General features: G+C 28.3%; 1 protein-coding gene across 1 annotated transcript; it reads right to left on the reverse strand.

Annotated features, from left to right (window-relative positions):
* Positions 1–1600: 1600 nt before the first annotated feature.
* Positions 1601–14998, reverse strand: LOC111037984 (transcription factor Sox-10-like). The gene is made up of 5 exons (XM_022320887.1): positions 14802–14998; positions 9701–9847; positions 5110–5331; positions 4258–4433; positions 1601–3611 (listed from the first exon to the last, which is right to left on the reverse strand). Exons 1-5 carry the CDS (start codon positions 14996–14998, stop codon positions 3313–3315), a joined length of 1041 nt encoding a protein of 346 aa, XP_022176579.1. The 3' UTR covers positions 1601–3312.
* Between the last annotated feature and the right edge of the window lie 537 nt (positions 14999–15535).

Below are 15535 nucleotides of genomic sequence, written 5' to 3' on the forward strand. Positions count from 1 at the left end.
CACACAGCTGATATTATATAGGTAGGTGTATTATGTGTAGCACGAAAAATACTGTACACCCATACACGCCTGCTGCAAGCGTGCACAAAAAATAACGTCAGCTGCATTACACAACCTTGGAAAAAATACATAAATTTCAAAATTCTTATTTATAGTGAAACCTTACCGCTATAAATCGCCTATTTTATTATGATTCGTAAATGGCAAATGCATAAGACTGTTCTTCAATTGATACATATTATTATATTGTGTTGTTTGAAACGCCATATGTATTGTAACATATACCTACACTATTACACACAGACCTATTATAAAACTGTTGAGTCAATATTTTATTTTTTAAATCTTGATAATATAAATACCTATCTGGGTGGTTGTTTGAATTGAATACTTCTGTAGCTTTACACGACAATAAATATTAAACATATTTTAATAATATGATATTTATCGTGGAAAACAACTGTTCGATAAAAAAATTTACTCGTTATTAACGTACCTATCTATCACGTAATTACATGATAGTAAATAAAATACATAGTTTATCAATTATTATAATCCAATCTTACAATAGTGACGTTACGACTATTTTTTTAAAAATTCTTTAAGAACTTTTTTTTTTTTTTGACAACATAAGTACAGGTTAATTTTTGTATAAATTGTGTATATGTTATTTTTAATTGAAAAATAAGTAATGACAATAATGCAATTAAAGTACAAAAAAACCTTTTAATGTCAATAATACATTTTAAATTTTAATATTGTATTATACATAAACGACCTATTAAGAAGTAATAAGAACAATATTCTGTAACTTAAATATTAAATATTAAATTATAAACGCCGTAGTGACATATAAGTTTAATTAATGAAACATTATTGAAAACAAATTATGAAAGCAATCATTTCATTACAATATTATAATTTCATTAGAAAACGAAGTTCTTTATGACTATCATCAATTCAACATAGCTCTTACACTTTATTTAAATAAGTATAAAACATAAAAATATAAATTGAACATTATTATTATTTGTGTAAGACTTCAATCAATAAATATTATTCATATTTGATCTTATTTGTAAGACATCTCATTCTAAAAGTATCTGTCTGATATTTTTAATCAATTAAATTTAATTCCTAACAAATAAAGTTGAAGTTAAAATTTTTAAACTTAAAAGCTTTAAAATTGTTGAGTCTTAAAATGTTAAAAAATACTTAAATTATAAAAGTACAATTTTTGAAAAAAATAATTTTCAAATGTAATCTTGAAAAATACAAATTTAAATACATAATATTAATTATTTTATAAGCGTATTAAATAAATTAAAAATGTAATAATAATAATCTAAAATAATAACGTATTAACTTAAAATAAACATATTATAAATTATCATCAAACAAAATGAAAAGGATTATGAAATTTCTTTAAAAAAAAAAAAAATGAAAACATTTATTGCAAATTTAAGTACCAAGTTGAACATTTAACACCGATCGCATGCAGGAATTCTTGAAAATGTATAAATCTTTAACAAGGGAAAAGAATTATGGGTCATGTTTTCGCTAATATATTGATGCATAATAATGATTACCACATTAAATATAATGTATATATAAGATCCATTTTGGATTGCTACAAAGGCTTACAATCTGATTGAAATGGAAATTAGTGGTTGTAACTAATTAATTATGGTTAGCTTATCCCCTTATAATATAATAATTGTTACGTTGGGTGAGATGTATTTTGAGAAAGACTTAAAATCTACAAGTGGGTCACCTAAAGACGCATAATTCTGAAATTTTCAAGTATAAACCATTATACTATTATGATTACATATATACAATTTTTTAAAATATAATAAATATATATACGACACATTTATTTTAGTTGCATAGACAATGAGTAATAATAAATATATTTTTTATAAATATAATACCAGACAAACCCTCTCCCCACCCAATAAACTTTCAGTTCTTATACACAAAATTTAAATAGTGGGGGTGCCAGGGAAATGAACCTTATTTTTCTTCTCAATAGTGATTTTAAAACATGACATTTTAAGTTTCATCATTACGTATAGTGCAGATAGGTAGCTCATTTATCATGCATATAATATGTATACATTATACCAGATACCAGCGGTTCTCAACCGGTATTCCGCGGAAAGCTCATGAATGGTACGTGACTTTGAGAAAAAAATTATAATTATTATTAACGCACCTGTTTTAATTAAATACTTTCTAGTGATATGTGCAAATCTTAAATATGTGTAGGTGCCAGGAGGCACATATTATAATACCTGTATAAAAAGGCTAAGAACAGCTGCACTATACAATATATTACATAAATAGTTTAATAATATTATACGTTATTCATTATATTGGTTCCACAGTCAGACGTTGAATTGATTTTTGTAATGTTTAAAAATTAACTTGATAAATAAATTGGTACTAATTTTTTTTTATTTCCCATGAAAAATCAAACTAAATACTATACATTATTATGTATAATGGATACAAAAATAATCAATTTTATCAATGTAAAAAATAATTAACAAGAAATTTTAATTCGTTACAAGCAATGAATAATATCCATGCATGTTATCATTAGACAACAGTGAAACTCGTGTAGTTAATGATCATTGTATAAACATTTTGTTCTCATACATAAAAACTCCCACAGCCCCTGAATTGTTTCAAAACTTTGCCCTTATCTAAATATTTAATGCGTAGGAGACGCCATTATTGGAACTAATAAGATAATTGACATTTTCCGTGAGAACGTCGGTGATATTTAATTATTGATGAAAATATAAAACCAAAATAACTCGATACAAATATTTCAATTTACATTATATATCTAAATTAGTATTTAAAATGCTGTTTGAATACAAACGTTTTAGTCGCGACATACAACATACTCGTATGTATTATTATTATCAAGTAGATAAAAATATAATGCAATAATTTAAGTAGTTGAATACTTAAATATTTTATATTGATAAAAATATGGTTTTTATAATGAACATTTTTTTTTTTAAACGCTTAAAAAATTATTCCTCATTATTATAATATCAGTCATACCAATATTCGGTTATTGCGGCTACAGACAAATAATACATCATGCACCCGTGCACTAATATGGTGACTATAATATTATCAACTAATTATGTTTACAAGTTTTACCGACTAACAACTAAAAAATATTCTTCGAGTATTTTACACGCGAATAAAAAAAATAATGCACATAAAATAGTACTTGCATATTATAATAAATACAAAATATACGCTTACATAAATCGTAAAATATTCAAGTTAGTTATTATAGTTGTTGACGACGTACTGATAAGACGGCTGGTATGACGTTTGATGTACCGAAAAATGTTGCTTGGCCGTATTCGGTTGCATTTCGTGATACCTGGCATGATAATAATACTGTTCTCCGGGGTCAACACAACTGTTCGACGTGGATGGGTATTGGTTACTCATCGTCAGGTACTGATCCAGTTCCGAACTGTCCACCATGTCGGCTCCGATGGCCTCCACCGCCGGTAGATCGTCCATACGACCAAAATCTAGACTGTAATCTATCGCAGATTCGCCCGATTCACCACCTTGAATAGCAATAATCAAATAAAATCGTCTTGAAATTTAATGCAAGATCCTTAATGAGTTGTCTCTGTTACCTATATATATATAATTTAAAAATGTCATACTTTTGCACAGTTAATTTCATTTGTATAGACATATTATCGAGTTAACGTTTTAACGAAATTGAATATTCACAAAAAGTAACGGCTTTAGTTTAGATTTTATTAGAATTCAAAAAAAGTAATTAATCGTCGAATTTTAAACTTTTCGCCATTCCGAATACATTAATATATTTACTGCACACGATGACATTTTCAAAATATTTAAGCTATTTTGAAACTATTTATACACACCGTGTTGCGGCACGGCACTCGGTATTGATTTATAAGTTAATAACAATAAATTTTAATTAATAAATTATAAAATATCCTTAAAGGACATTGCGCCGTTTCGACTCTGAATGGTTTTTCATATAGTTTGCAAACGATTTATCATCGAATTATAATTCAATATACACATATTATATTAAATTGCAGCGCAGTGACCTTATTCAGTGGTATAATTGATGGTACAACTCGAGGCGCACTCGAATCGTATATACAGCTACGGGGCAACTTTCCGGGTGTTTTAAGTTAAAATAGGTGGGTGATGTGCCGAAGTAATGCTTACCGTAACAAATAGTGTGCGTAGTGTTGCAATAACCGTTTTTGGGTTTGGCTGGGTAATAGTTTGGAGTAGTAGGAGGAGTCAGTGGTTCTGGTGCTGAACCGGATGGACTACTACTACTGGTCGATGATGAGCTGGCAGGAATCATTTCTTGTTTAATTGGACGACTACTAGCGGTGCTATTAAAAAAAATAAGTAACAATAATAATAAACATAAATATTATTAACTTTTATCAAGAACAGCATATACAACAAAACGATTACTCCCGAAAATTTGTATTAATCAAATCTGAATCTATATTAAGCCTAATCAAAACGTATGCTTATATAGTTAAAATATACTATGCATAATTGAGTAAGAAATACAAAATGTAAATGTTTTGGTTCGTTCGTACAGGTTTTTTATGACCAACTTAACAGCAGCGCCTACAATAAATCTACTTATTTTTTTATTCATGCTGCATAATAAATTCAAAAATGTATTTATATGCATATAAATGTTTAATATTACACTTGTATCTATCTGAAAACGTTTTAAACGCAACGCAGGAATAAAAGTTAATTTTAACTAGTCTTTGAATATTATGAGATCGCCATATAAAATCTGATAAAAATGCAGATATAAGTTGTATCGATGTGTAATACGTGCAAATAAAAAAAACATTACGAAACTGTGCCCAAATCGTTTGATATAATATCACAACAGGCTACAACTACAACTGTCTATAATCTATTACATGCAATTCAAAAATGCACAAAATATGAAATATTATGTACATTTATATAAATAAATTATTCACAATGTACACAGGAAGCTTTGAATAAACGATATACAATTATTATTATTGTTATTACCTGTTACAATTCATTGACATGTCGTGCTTTAAGTGCCGTTGATACTGAGGATCGTTTGTTTCAGATTTATCATGTTTTGATTTGTCCTGTATTTTTGGTATGCCCTTAGCCGCATTGCGCCGACGTGGTTGATATTTATAATCGGGATATCTGTTCTTGTGGAGCACTCGCAGTTTTTCAGCCTCTTCTATAAACGGCTGTTTATCGTCTCCACTCAAAAGTCTAAAGAAAAACATGTTTAAAAAGTATATTATAGTCACTGTGTAATATAATATAGTTGGACACATAATAATCCATCTAATATGATATACGATCGTGGGTTAACATATTTTGTGTATCCAAACACGTTTTAAAATATTTACGTCCAATAAACTAAACCAAACTGAACATAATGTACATCGTTAGCCGTCACAGAAGATTAGATGGTTAGCTCATAGAAACTCATACATTTATAATGTGTTTGCTATTTACGTTCTGTATAATATGAACAAAACAATAAACGTGCTAACCGTTATTACCGCACTTTAGGCCTTGGAAATTATAGATTTAATGTACCTAATTTACTGCGGCATGAGCGTAATACGACCCACCTCCGGATTATGACAATTTTTGTTTTTTGGTACAGATCATTTCATTCTCACTACAAAACTATACATTATTGCTCTACAATATGGTTTTTGATGAACACCTTAAAAGTATAAAAACGCGTAAGAAAATCACAAATATTGTATAACACCATCATATAATATAGAATACCGGAACTATTCGTTTTATTTTTATTGTTTTATCCTTGTGTTTTGGGCACCTGTTGTCAACCAGCCAAGGGATGAAAAATGTATTCCTCATGTTTTTTTAATATTTGACGTACCCAAAGGGTTAACGTGCTTGGGGTTGAAAATAAACGGACAATTAAACGTACGTCCGAATTGTCCCAGATGCTCGTGTGCTGGCATATCCGTCCCCAGACACTCCCTGTATTATGTCATATTACCATTTCTGAGAGAGACTAATTAAACGCGGGAGTGTCTCTCTGCGGAGTATGACCTTTCCCATTTTAATATTAATATTTTACGCTCCACTACAGTGTAGAGAAGTTAAAAAAAAAACAAAAACAAAAACAAATTGAAGACCGGAGATATTATTATCATGACGAAAAGTTATAATACGCATTATATCAAAGGTGAATTTATTTCTTTAAACAGTGGTGATATACGTATATAGTTGTTCGCGCGCGTTGACCATTATTATTGTACACGTTCTGAGTTCTGGTGTACACAATATACCTGTACAGGTACCTCTACAGCCTCTACGGCCATTTTTACATAATAATATGTGAATTATTCATCATAATAAAAAACCTCTGAAAAGTATTTACGGTGAAATTGAAAAATAAAAAGTTATAAAAAAATTCGTACACTTAAATAAAACAGCTGAACTGAATTTAGTGCGAAAACTTTAATCTCATAAATATATACGATTTTTTTCGTAAACCTATGGGAACAGAATTTTGACACCCGCATATTATATTATCATCCATTTATTTTACTTCTACCAACATGATGTTGTTATTTATAAACAAGTAACAACCCATCGTAAGTAATTTCGAATCCCATATGTATGGGTACCATGTTATATTATTGCATTTGTAATTGACACTAAATGTTTAAAATTATATTATCATTGGAAAAGTTCAGAAAAATAATGCATAGTATATAGTAAGACGTAATCTTTGACGTTTTAATTTAAGAAAAATGTACTATGTTTTATAATTTTTAAAAGTCACTTTATTATATTTGTCCGTTATAATATGTTTACAAAGGGTCGAAGTGGTTAGTGGTATTACTATAGAGTTAATTATATACTTATTATTTTAACAAAGTTTTTTTTATATTAAAAAAAACTTCTACAACCAATTGAAACCCATAAACTTAAAATGTTAACGAAAATAATTATAATATTATACTTATGTAATGTATACTTATCATATTATACATAATATATAAATTTACTATTTGATTTTATTCTATATTTTACGTTAAGTGACTAGATAGTAAGATAATTAAATATGTAATAAAATCCATTTCAAAAGTGAAATTATTGAATTGAAATATGTTAATTCATCAAACAATTTAATTATAAATGCCATACGAATATAGAATATTATGTCATAGCAATATAACTATTTTTCGGTGAAGTAATGAAGTTTAGATGTATAAAATAACATCAAAAATAGTTAAGATTATATAAATAATAAATGCCTAATTTAAAAATAAATATTTTACATAAAAAATAGCAGAATCTCATAAAATAAATTGCTTACACAATACAAATATTAACTATAATTTTTTTTTGCTTGATCAATAATATGGTGTAAGTATTATAACTATATATAGATTTAGTATGTATATGATACAATATCCATGCTGTATTATTCAGCTACAAAATGAGGACGAAATGTATTGAAGTATATTTTATTCGTTATATTTAAATCTTTACTTGCATTTTATCGGTTAAAAGAATAAAAAATCACTTTTAACACTTAGTAGTGCACACTAACACAAATATTATTCGTCAGCACTTTAATATGTAAAACGTGTTTACCATCATTTTAAACTGAACTCAGATCTAATCGTTGATTTTACTTTTTAACTTCTCTTTGAATTAATGCCGCCCAAACAAAAAAAAGTTATAATACTTCAAAATTCAAATAGTAATAATAGATGATACATTATATATAAATATAAAACAAATCATTGTAAGAATTTTGTACCCTGATGTGAGTAAATATATTATGTGGGCAAATTTTTTATGTTTATTACTATTAATCTTGGTTAGGCTTAGGCACAAACATAATATTACGAAGTACACCATAAATGAGTAACGATGGTTGGTTGGCTTTCATTTTTATTGCTGGGCTGTATGTAAGCTTCTTTATTTCAATTAGCTTTGTTTAAACAAACTATAAAAACACATAGGTATGAACACCAGTAATATAAAAATATATGTTACCATTTAGGTACCTATATATAGTTATAATTTCTATACAACATGCCTAATAATATACATATAGTAATATTTTTTGAAAGTGGCCATATACAGGATGTAACAGAAAGAACTGGCTAATGCAATAACTTTTGTTGTAATCAATATTTTTTTTTTATATATACATATATAATTTATACTCACTTGCGTTACAGACATAATATAAAAAAAAATATTTTTATTTTTCAATACTGAATATAAAAATTTAAAATCGAACTACATTTTTTGGGGGGTAAGTTCAAAATAGCTAATATGCGAATCTAATTATAAGAACAATTTTGATGGTAAACACATTTATCTAATTCGAGTAGTTTATTTTTAGAATTTTTTTTAAATATCTATATTTTTTTGATTTAATTCATTTGGAACGTAACAACTTTTTTCAAAATAAAATTTTAGGAAATTAGTTGACATAAGTATATTTCTTAAATTATTTAGTACTCATATAATATTTAAAAAATTTGTCCTACGTTAAGGTAGCATCATTATTTTTTTTTTGGTCAGGTCAGTCTGTTACACCTTGTATATATTAATAAATATTCGAGCTTTCTTCAATTTATGTACATTTTTATATATATTATGTTTGAAAAAAATGTTGCTATAGAATATTGAGTGATACCTACGTTATTAAAGTATGTCGAGTGAGATGACATAACCACGTTTTCAATATAATTCGATGGTAAAATAAAAATAAACATGTTTTATTTCAGGTACATGCTATAAATAATAATAAATTGATTACTATTATTACTTAATCAATTATCCCCAAACGTAAATTTATTCACCATAAGTATATTATGTAACTGACAAACATATAATATCTAGTAATGGACATTTGTGTTTAGTATCCGCATGTATCTGTATAATTTGAATTCATGGATAATTTTAAGCAGAAATTTGTGAAGATATATTAAACTCAAATAGGTGCCTACCCATATTCAAAAACAGTAATAATATTGTAACAATAGCACAGCTGAACAGGGCTTTTCGATCCCCACATATCGAACAATTTTAAATATAATAATATTAATAATAAAAAAAAAAATTAATAAATAAATATTAAATATTAATATTTAATTTAACATAATATACCGTTAATAATGTATCAAACAATGCTACGAGAATACAAATGAACTACGCTCAATATAATACACCATGATAACTAAGAAACTAATCTATGTTAATTTTATTTATTTACTTTTATTATAACGTGGACAAATATAATATATTTGCTAGGTTATAAACTTAGTTTTTCAGTTTATGTTATGGTTTTAACCACTGTAGTTTCAACTCATTCAAATTAGATGTTTCAGTTGTTCAATTTAGTTTAGAAAGTTGAATGTGTTATTTAGTAAAGAATAAAAATGATTTTTATAAGATTTTTGTTTGTTGAAACATTCAATGTATGCACTATATTCGTATAATTTGCTTACCACAATATTATGCTACATTATATCATCAAACTAAGAGTATATTTATTGGCTATTGGGCTATTTATAAATTGAATACTAAAACGCGTCATTTTATATTTTTGTGTAATAATATTTACCTCCACAGTTGTCCAAGCGTTTTACTGAGCTCGGCGTTGTGCAGCTGTGGATACTGATCGGCAAGCTTGCGACGTGCTGCTTGTGCCCAGACCATAAAGGCATTCATCGGCCTCTTTACGTGATAATTTTTCTTCTCCGTAGGTGGTCTAGAAAATACAATTTGTGTGTTATTAAGACATCCAATGATAATTTGTTGAAACAATTATAATATGTAATAATTGGTCTATATTACGTCGACTCACAAAACTATGATAATATGTTACTTAGTAAATGCATTTTTTTATTGATTTACTGACTTTGTAAATACATTTTAGTGTATATTATAGTATGGACCATGATTCAATACGAAATCGAGGATAATAAAATAGTACTTATTTCAGTTTTAGATAAATGAAAATTCGTAAAAGATTTATATATGAGATAATGTTTTATTGGACATGTAGTTTAAACACACCTAATATAATTTTTCGTAAACATAGTATACTTTTGTGTAGGTAAATAATGGTACAGGCATTATTTTATTATAATTAAAACGCTATTCTCAAATTTCAAGTTTCCTGTAAAAAATAAAAACGTTTACTATTTTTATCGACATTATAAATTTCGTATGAAAAACCTCAAATTTAGCAGCTATAACGGTTCAGTTAAATTTAAAGTGAAGACAGGCGACTGATAGTATCTTCCTTTGAGGGGTTTCGACCGAAAATACGTATTGGTAGGTGTCCAAGACTCATATGTTCTCGAAAAGATATGGCAAGACGCATAAACGTACGTAATTTGTATAAGCATTACAATAATTAAGTATACCTACGCGATGGCCACGGTTCGTAAACGAAGAAATTACGAACTGTAAAAAAAAGTGTCGTCTATAAATTACACAAAACATGCGATAAAATTAATTATAGCGACGATCGGCGAGGGCTTAATACATAATAATATTATAATTACGACCTATTGTGGTTTTATTCGTTCACGCTTCGTTATGGTTTGTTTTTTACACAATCACAATATACATGTTTCTTAAAGTACTATTATTAACACGGTGAACTTTTTTTGGTAACAAGGTAATTGGATACTAATTTAAAAAAAAAAACATACACACGAACTGCTTCTGTCTCATCCTTATTTACATGTTAATTTTTTTTTAATCATTTTGCGACTTTACTAAAGTTAGTATTTATAACGAGAAAAATTCAAATTTACTACCATATTCGATTTTTATTACGACCAATGAGCCGCTGTTACCAATTTATTTTAACCTATGGATTAGAAATATTTGTTAAAGGCAAAATATACCATAAACAACAATCTATGCATGAAACGTCATACTATTTATATAGGTACATATAAATGATATGTCGTGTATTTTTTCTAACTTTTCTTAACTTAGAAATTAATAATTAAATTATCTTAATTATTCAAATGATTTTTATCTAATATTATTCACACTTTACAGTAAACGTCAAAGCTCATATATTGGGCGTTATAGATAATGTAATATTATTGTGAATTTGTTTTAGAGTTTATCTTAATCATACGCTAAACGCACCTATATATTATAGTCATACAAGTTTAAGACATGAAGAACGGTTATGAGTTGTCACGTGTCAGTGTCGGATAGGACGAATACAAAGAATGTTGCCGAGACATCCTGCTCCTTATTTTTCAATATGAATAGGTACCTATACCTACCTCTTTTGAGGTTTTAATTTCATCCTGGTATCTGTACTAGATACTTTATGAGTAACATTACTCTTTTATAATAGAATTTCATAAATTCTTAACTTTTTACTCGTTTGCATCATGTAAAATAAACTATATGTACAATACACTCATATTTTTTGTTAGGTATAGTTAAGAAATAATGGGAAAAGTTTACGTTTCATTATTGAATTCTTGATACAATAACTTAATATAATATTCAGCTATATATACCTAAAATATAATCCTCAGTATTTTTCCTCCGAAACCACTGCTTGAATTTATTTTCTAAGAACTGTTTAGACATTGTTTTTATTAACCCCTACATGTTTTGTTTATTTAAGGAATATTTTATATCGATTCAAAAAAAAAAAAACAATTGTACATCCTTTTTGACTTAATGGCAGACACGTGTGGTTTGAATGAAAATTCACTTTCGTCCTTTTCACCGCAGGGTTATTTACGATTGACCGTGGTTTGCGTTTGATGTTTAAACAAAAATTAGCTGACTGTAGTGTTTGGAATATTGATCATCATGACATGAGACTAGGCGTCAGATAAAATTAACAAATATTTTTATAATTTTTTTTTTCGATTTAGATTTGTGTTTGGGACCCCGTAGGCGTTGGATCACAAAGACCGCTATCAGTATAGTTATGCTGATATTATTTTTTATTATAAAATACACTTCACATAGATATAAAACTAATAGCCTATCGAATTAGATTCCATCCACGTTGTGTGTCTTACTAAAGAACTTCCGGTCGTCCCTTATCTTCCGGTAGGACGGACGTAAAAAAAAAATGCCGCCAATGCCGTCGACAGAAACTGTTAACATTCCTTAATGAATTCATCTAGACTCTAGAGCATCGTATTAACTTATCAGATATTATGAGTACGCAGGTCTTCATATCGCAAATATGCATTTATTATTTATTTTCAAATGTATATCTGTATCCGTAAACGGATATCTTTGAAAAAATGTTTCGATTATATTGTAGACATTTTATTGAGGTTATAATACTATAAATATTTTTTCATAAAAATGCATCAACTGAAAAAAAATACTACTACATGTAATGTAATAATTAATCGAAAATGTATTAAACAATATTGTTAGAGTGGTTAGAGTGGTTTTATTTATTATTATGAGATGATTCATAAAATAAATTTAAATAATAATATCTTGTTGATGGTATCAAAATGTTATAATATTTTATTTTATAACAAATTAATGCAGTTAAAAGTCTATTATACCTTAAATAATTTAAAGTTAAGTAATATCACGGTTTTTTTTTATTTCTTTATTCCAAACCCATTTAAATTGTATTGTTGTATTGATAGAATATGATCAAATGTACCTACACGCCATCAATATTCATAATAAAAGTATACTAAACAATTAATCATTTCAGTTTTGTGCGAACATTGACAGAGTCGTTTAGGTAGGTTTAAATTTCAATTTAAAAACATCAGCACCAGAAAATGGGTTTCTTTATTTTAAATTTAATCGCGAAATATATAGTAGGTATGAAAAAAAAAACAATTCTGCACGAATCTCACATTAACAAAAAATGGTAGATTTTATTTTTTTTTTTAAGATGGCTCCATAGATTTATTTCACCCGACGTATTTTTTTGTTTTCGCAATTTCTTCAACAACAACTAGAAATTAAAAACAAAAACTGCTCGTGAAATACAATATATATTATAAAAAATTCTCATTGTACTACTCCTTGATTCCTCTTTTGGACCGCTTGGAGTATAAAATGTCATCGCGAGTTAAAATATGAACTTTTCGATACCTAAATCTCAGTTTATTTAGCAATAAAGTATAAATTACTTGTGCTTAAATTTAATGAAAATCTTACGTGACACTTACGATGTGCCACCAATCTATGGAGAAACTGGGATTAGGAAACCCTTTTAATCCTCGAATATCCATTAACCCAAGCAAGTACTTACCTAAGGTACTTTCTACAATGAAAATAGCAATTAATAGATTTATAATATATAATATTATTTATTATTATTATATTATACACTATACATTATATAATAGCAATGATTATTATTATTCATACACATTTAAGAATTTTAATGGATTTTTATTTATTATTACATTTATATAAGTGCAGAAAAAATGTATAAGAGTACAGCAAAAAAATCGAACTGAAGGTAATTCTTTAGTAGATATCATTTTGAAAAAATGTTGACGTAAACATATGGATAGAAGAGGAGAAAAATCGAGAACCATCTATTTAAACTACTGGGGTGGGCTAGAAGTAACACTACTTGTCGAACAGACAAGGGATGGATTTATAAGTGGTATGGATCTATTTTCGTGTCAGGTCGTTAGGGTAGTTTGACAACAACAACTTTTCTACTCACACGCTGACACTATCTCTCGCAGCTTTCAAGAAAATATATTTCCCAAGTTATCCCAGCCAATCCCGAATTATTGTTGAACATTGTACCCATTTCATAACTATCCTCCTTTCCTGTGATTAACCTCCCTTCCAATAAAACAAAATTTGCAATTAATACAAAATTAATAATTCTAGGGGTAATAACTTATATCAAAATATATTCGAACAATTGTTATTATGGTTGTTTGCTACAGAAAATTATATACTTTTAAAAATTGTGTAGCATTATCATCATTATAATTTATTTTAAAATAAAATCCTTATAAATTATTTAATCAAATTTATCAAGAGTCTTGGACCAATCAATCCCTAATTCTGATTGAAATTAAAAGTATAAGTATTAGGTTCTTGGTTCGTATAACACAGAATACAAATTACAATATATTTTAAATAAATATACAATATTATATTATTGCGATGAAGATACATTTTCATACGCGTTTTTTTTTTAATCGTGTAGACTCTTATAAGTTAACAAAATAAAACAAAATATCATAATTACGATACTCGCGATGATAACTTAGACTATTGACTGCAAAGCCAAAAAATATCAGCTGTATACGTAGGTAATGTTTAATATTTTGAATGTGCCTAGAATTTGTTGAGAAACCAAGTTAATTTTACGGTTAAAAAAATGAAAACGTACAGTCTATAAAACTGTGATACCATGGGTACTGGGTAGGTACCCACCCAAAAGAGTTCGAATAAAACGAGCTTTGTCTGAACTAATTTCAACGGCAACGGCGTTAAAGTTATGGGCAGAACGATTCACAATTTAACTACAGCCGTACAATATGCATGACGGGATAGGACGTTTTTCGTCTAAGATGGCCTCGGAATTTCGCAAGGCTGCAGACCGCGTTTTCGACCGAAGTGCGCGGTTTACAACGGCATATAATATATATGTATACGATTACGACATTATGATTTTATTATTACGATTAAATTAAAAGACGAAAAAAAAAACATACTTGGCAGGCACCGGCACTAGAGTCCAATCGTATCCACCCAAGACTTTGCTCACGGCATCATTAATCTGCTCGTTGTCTTTCAACGCATTGCTCATCGCCGCCTTCGCCGCGGCCGTTACGCTCGCCGCCGCACTGGCCGTAATAGTGACCACTGGTTTGCCGGACGGACCGGGTGATTTTACCAGTGAACAGTTCATTATTGAAATATTTGTACGACGAGAAAAAAACCGAAAAAAAAACAAAACGTATATATATATATTACAGTGTATAATGTATTTTCGAACGCGAGTTGGGCACTTGAAATCTTACGAATATAATAATATGTTGTACGAACCAACGAAATATGAAAAAATAACTAAATAATCCGTTGGGTCGATCGAACGAACACAAACAAGACGAGACCATGTACTGTTGGACGGAGATCATGTCCGCTCGTCTCGTATGGATCTTATCGTGGATCTTTACTCCCACTGCGCTAGACCAGGCGGAGCGTAACAGAACTCGAGCGGACCCCTGCCCCCCTCCCACCGCTTAATTGCACGTTGCCTTTTTACGGGGCACTTAATTTGATATATTTTTTTCAATTCCTGAAAAATCAGAGTAAAAATAACAAATTACGTATAGTAATAAAACACAATCAACAATAATCCAACAGGTGAAACAAGGGTTTCACAAATGTTTTGATATTAATACAATATAATATAGAAGAACTATGAAACTATTTTGGTTGATTT

This window comes from Myzus persicae, unplaced genomic scaffold, assembly GCF_001856785.1.
Source record: "Myzus persicae strain clone G006 unplaced genomic scaffold, MPER_G0061.0, whole genome shotgun sequence".
In the NCBI taxonomy this organism is placed as follows: domain Eukaryota; kingdom Metazoa; phylum Arthropoda; class Insecta; order Hemiptera; family Aphididae; genus Myzus; species Myzus persicae.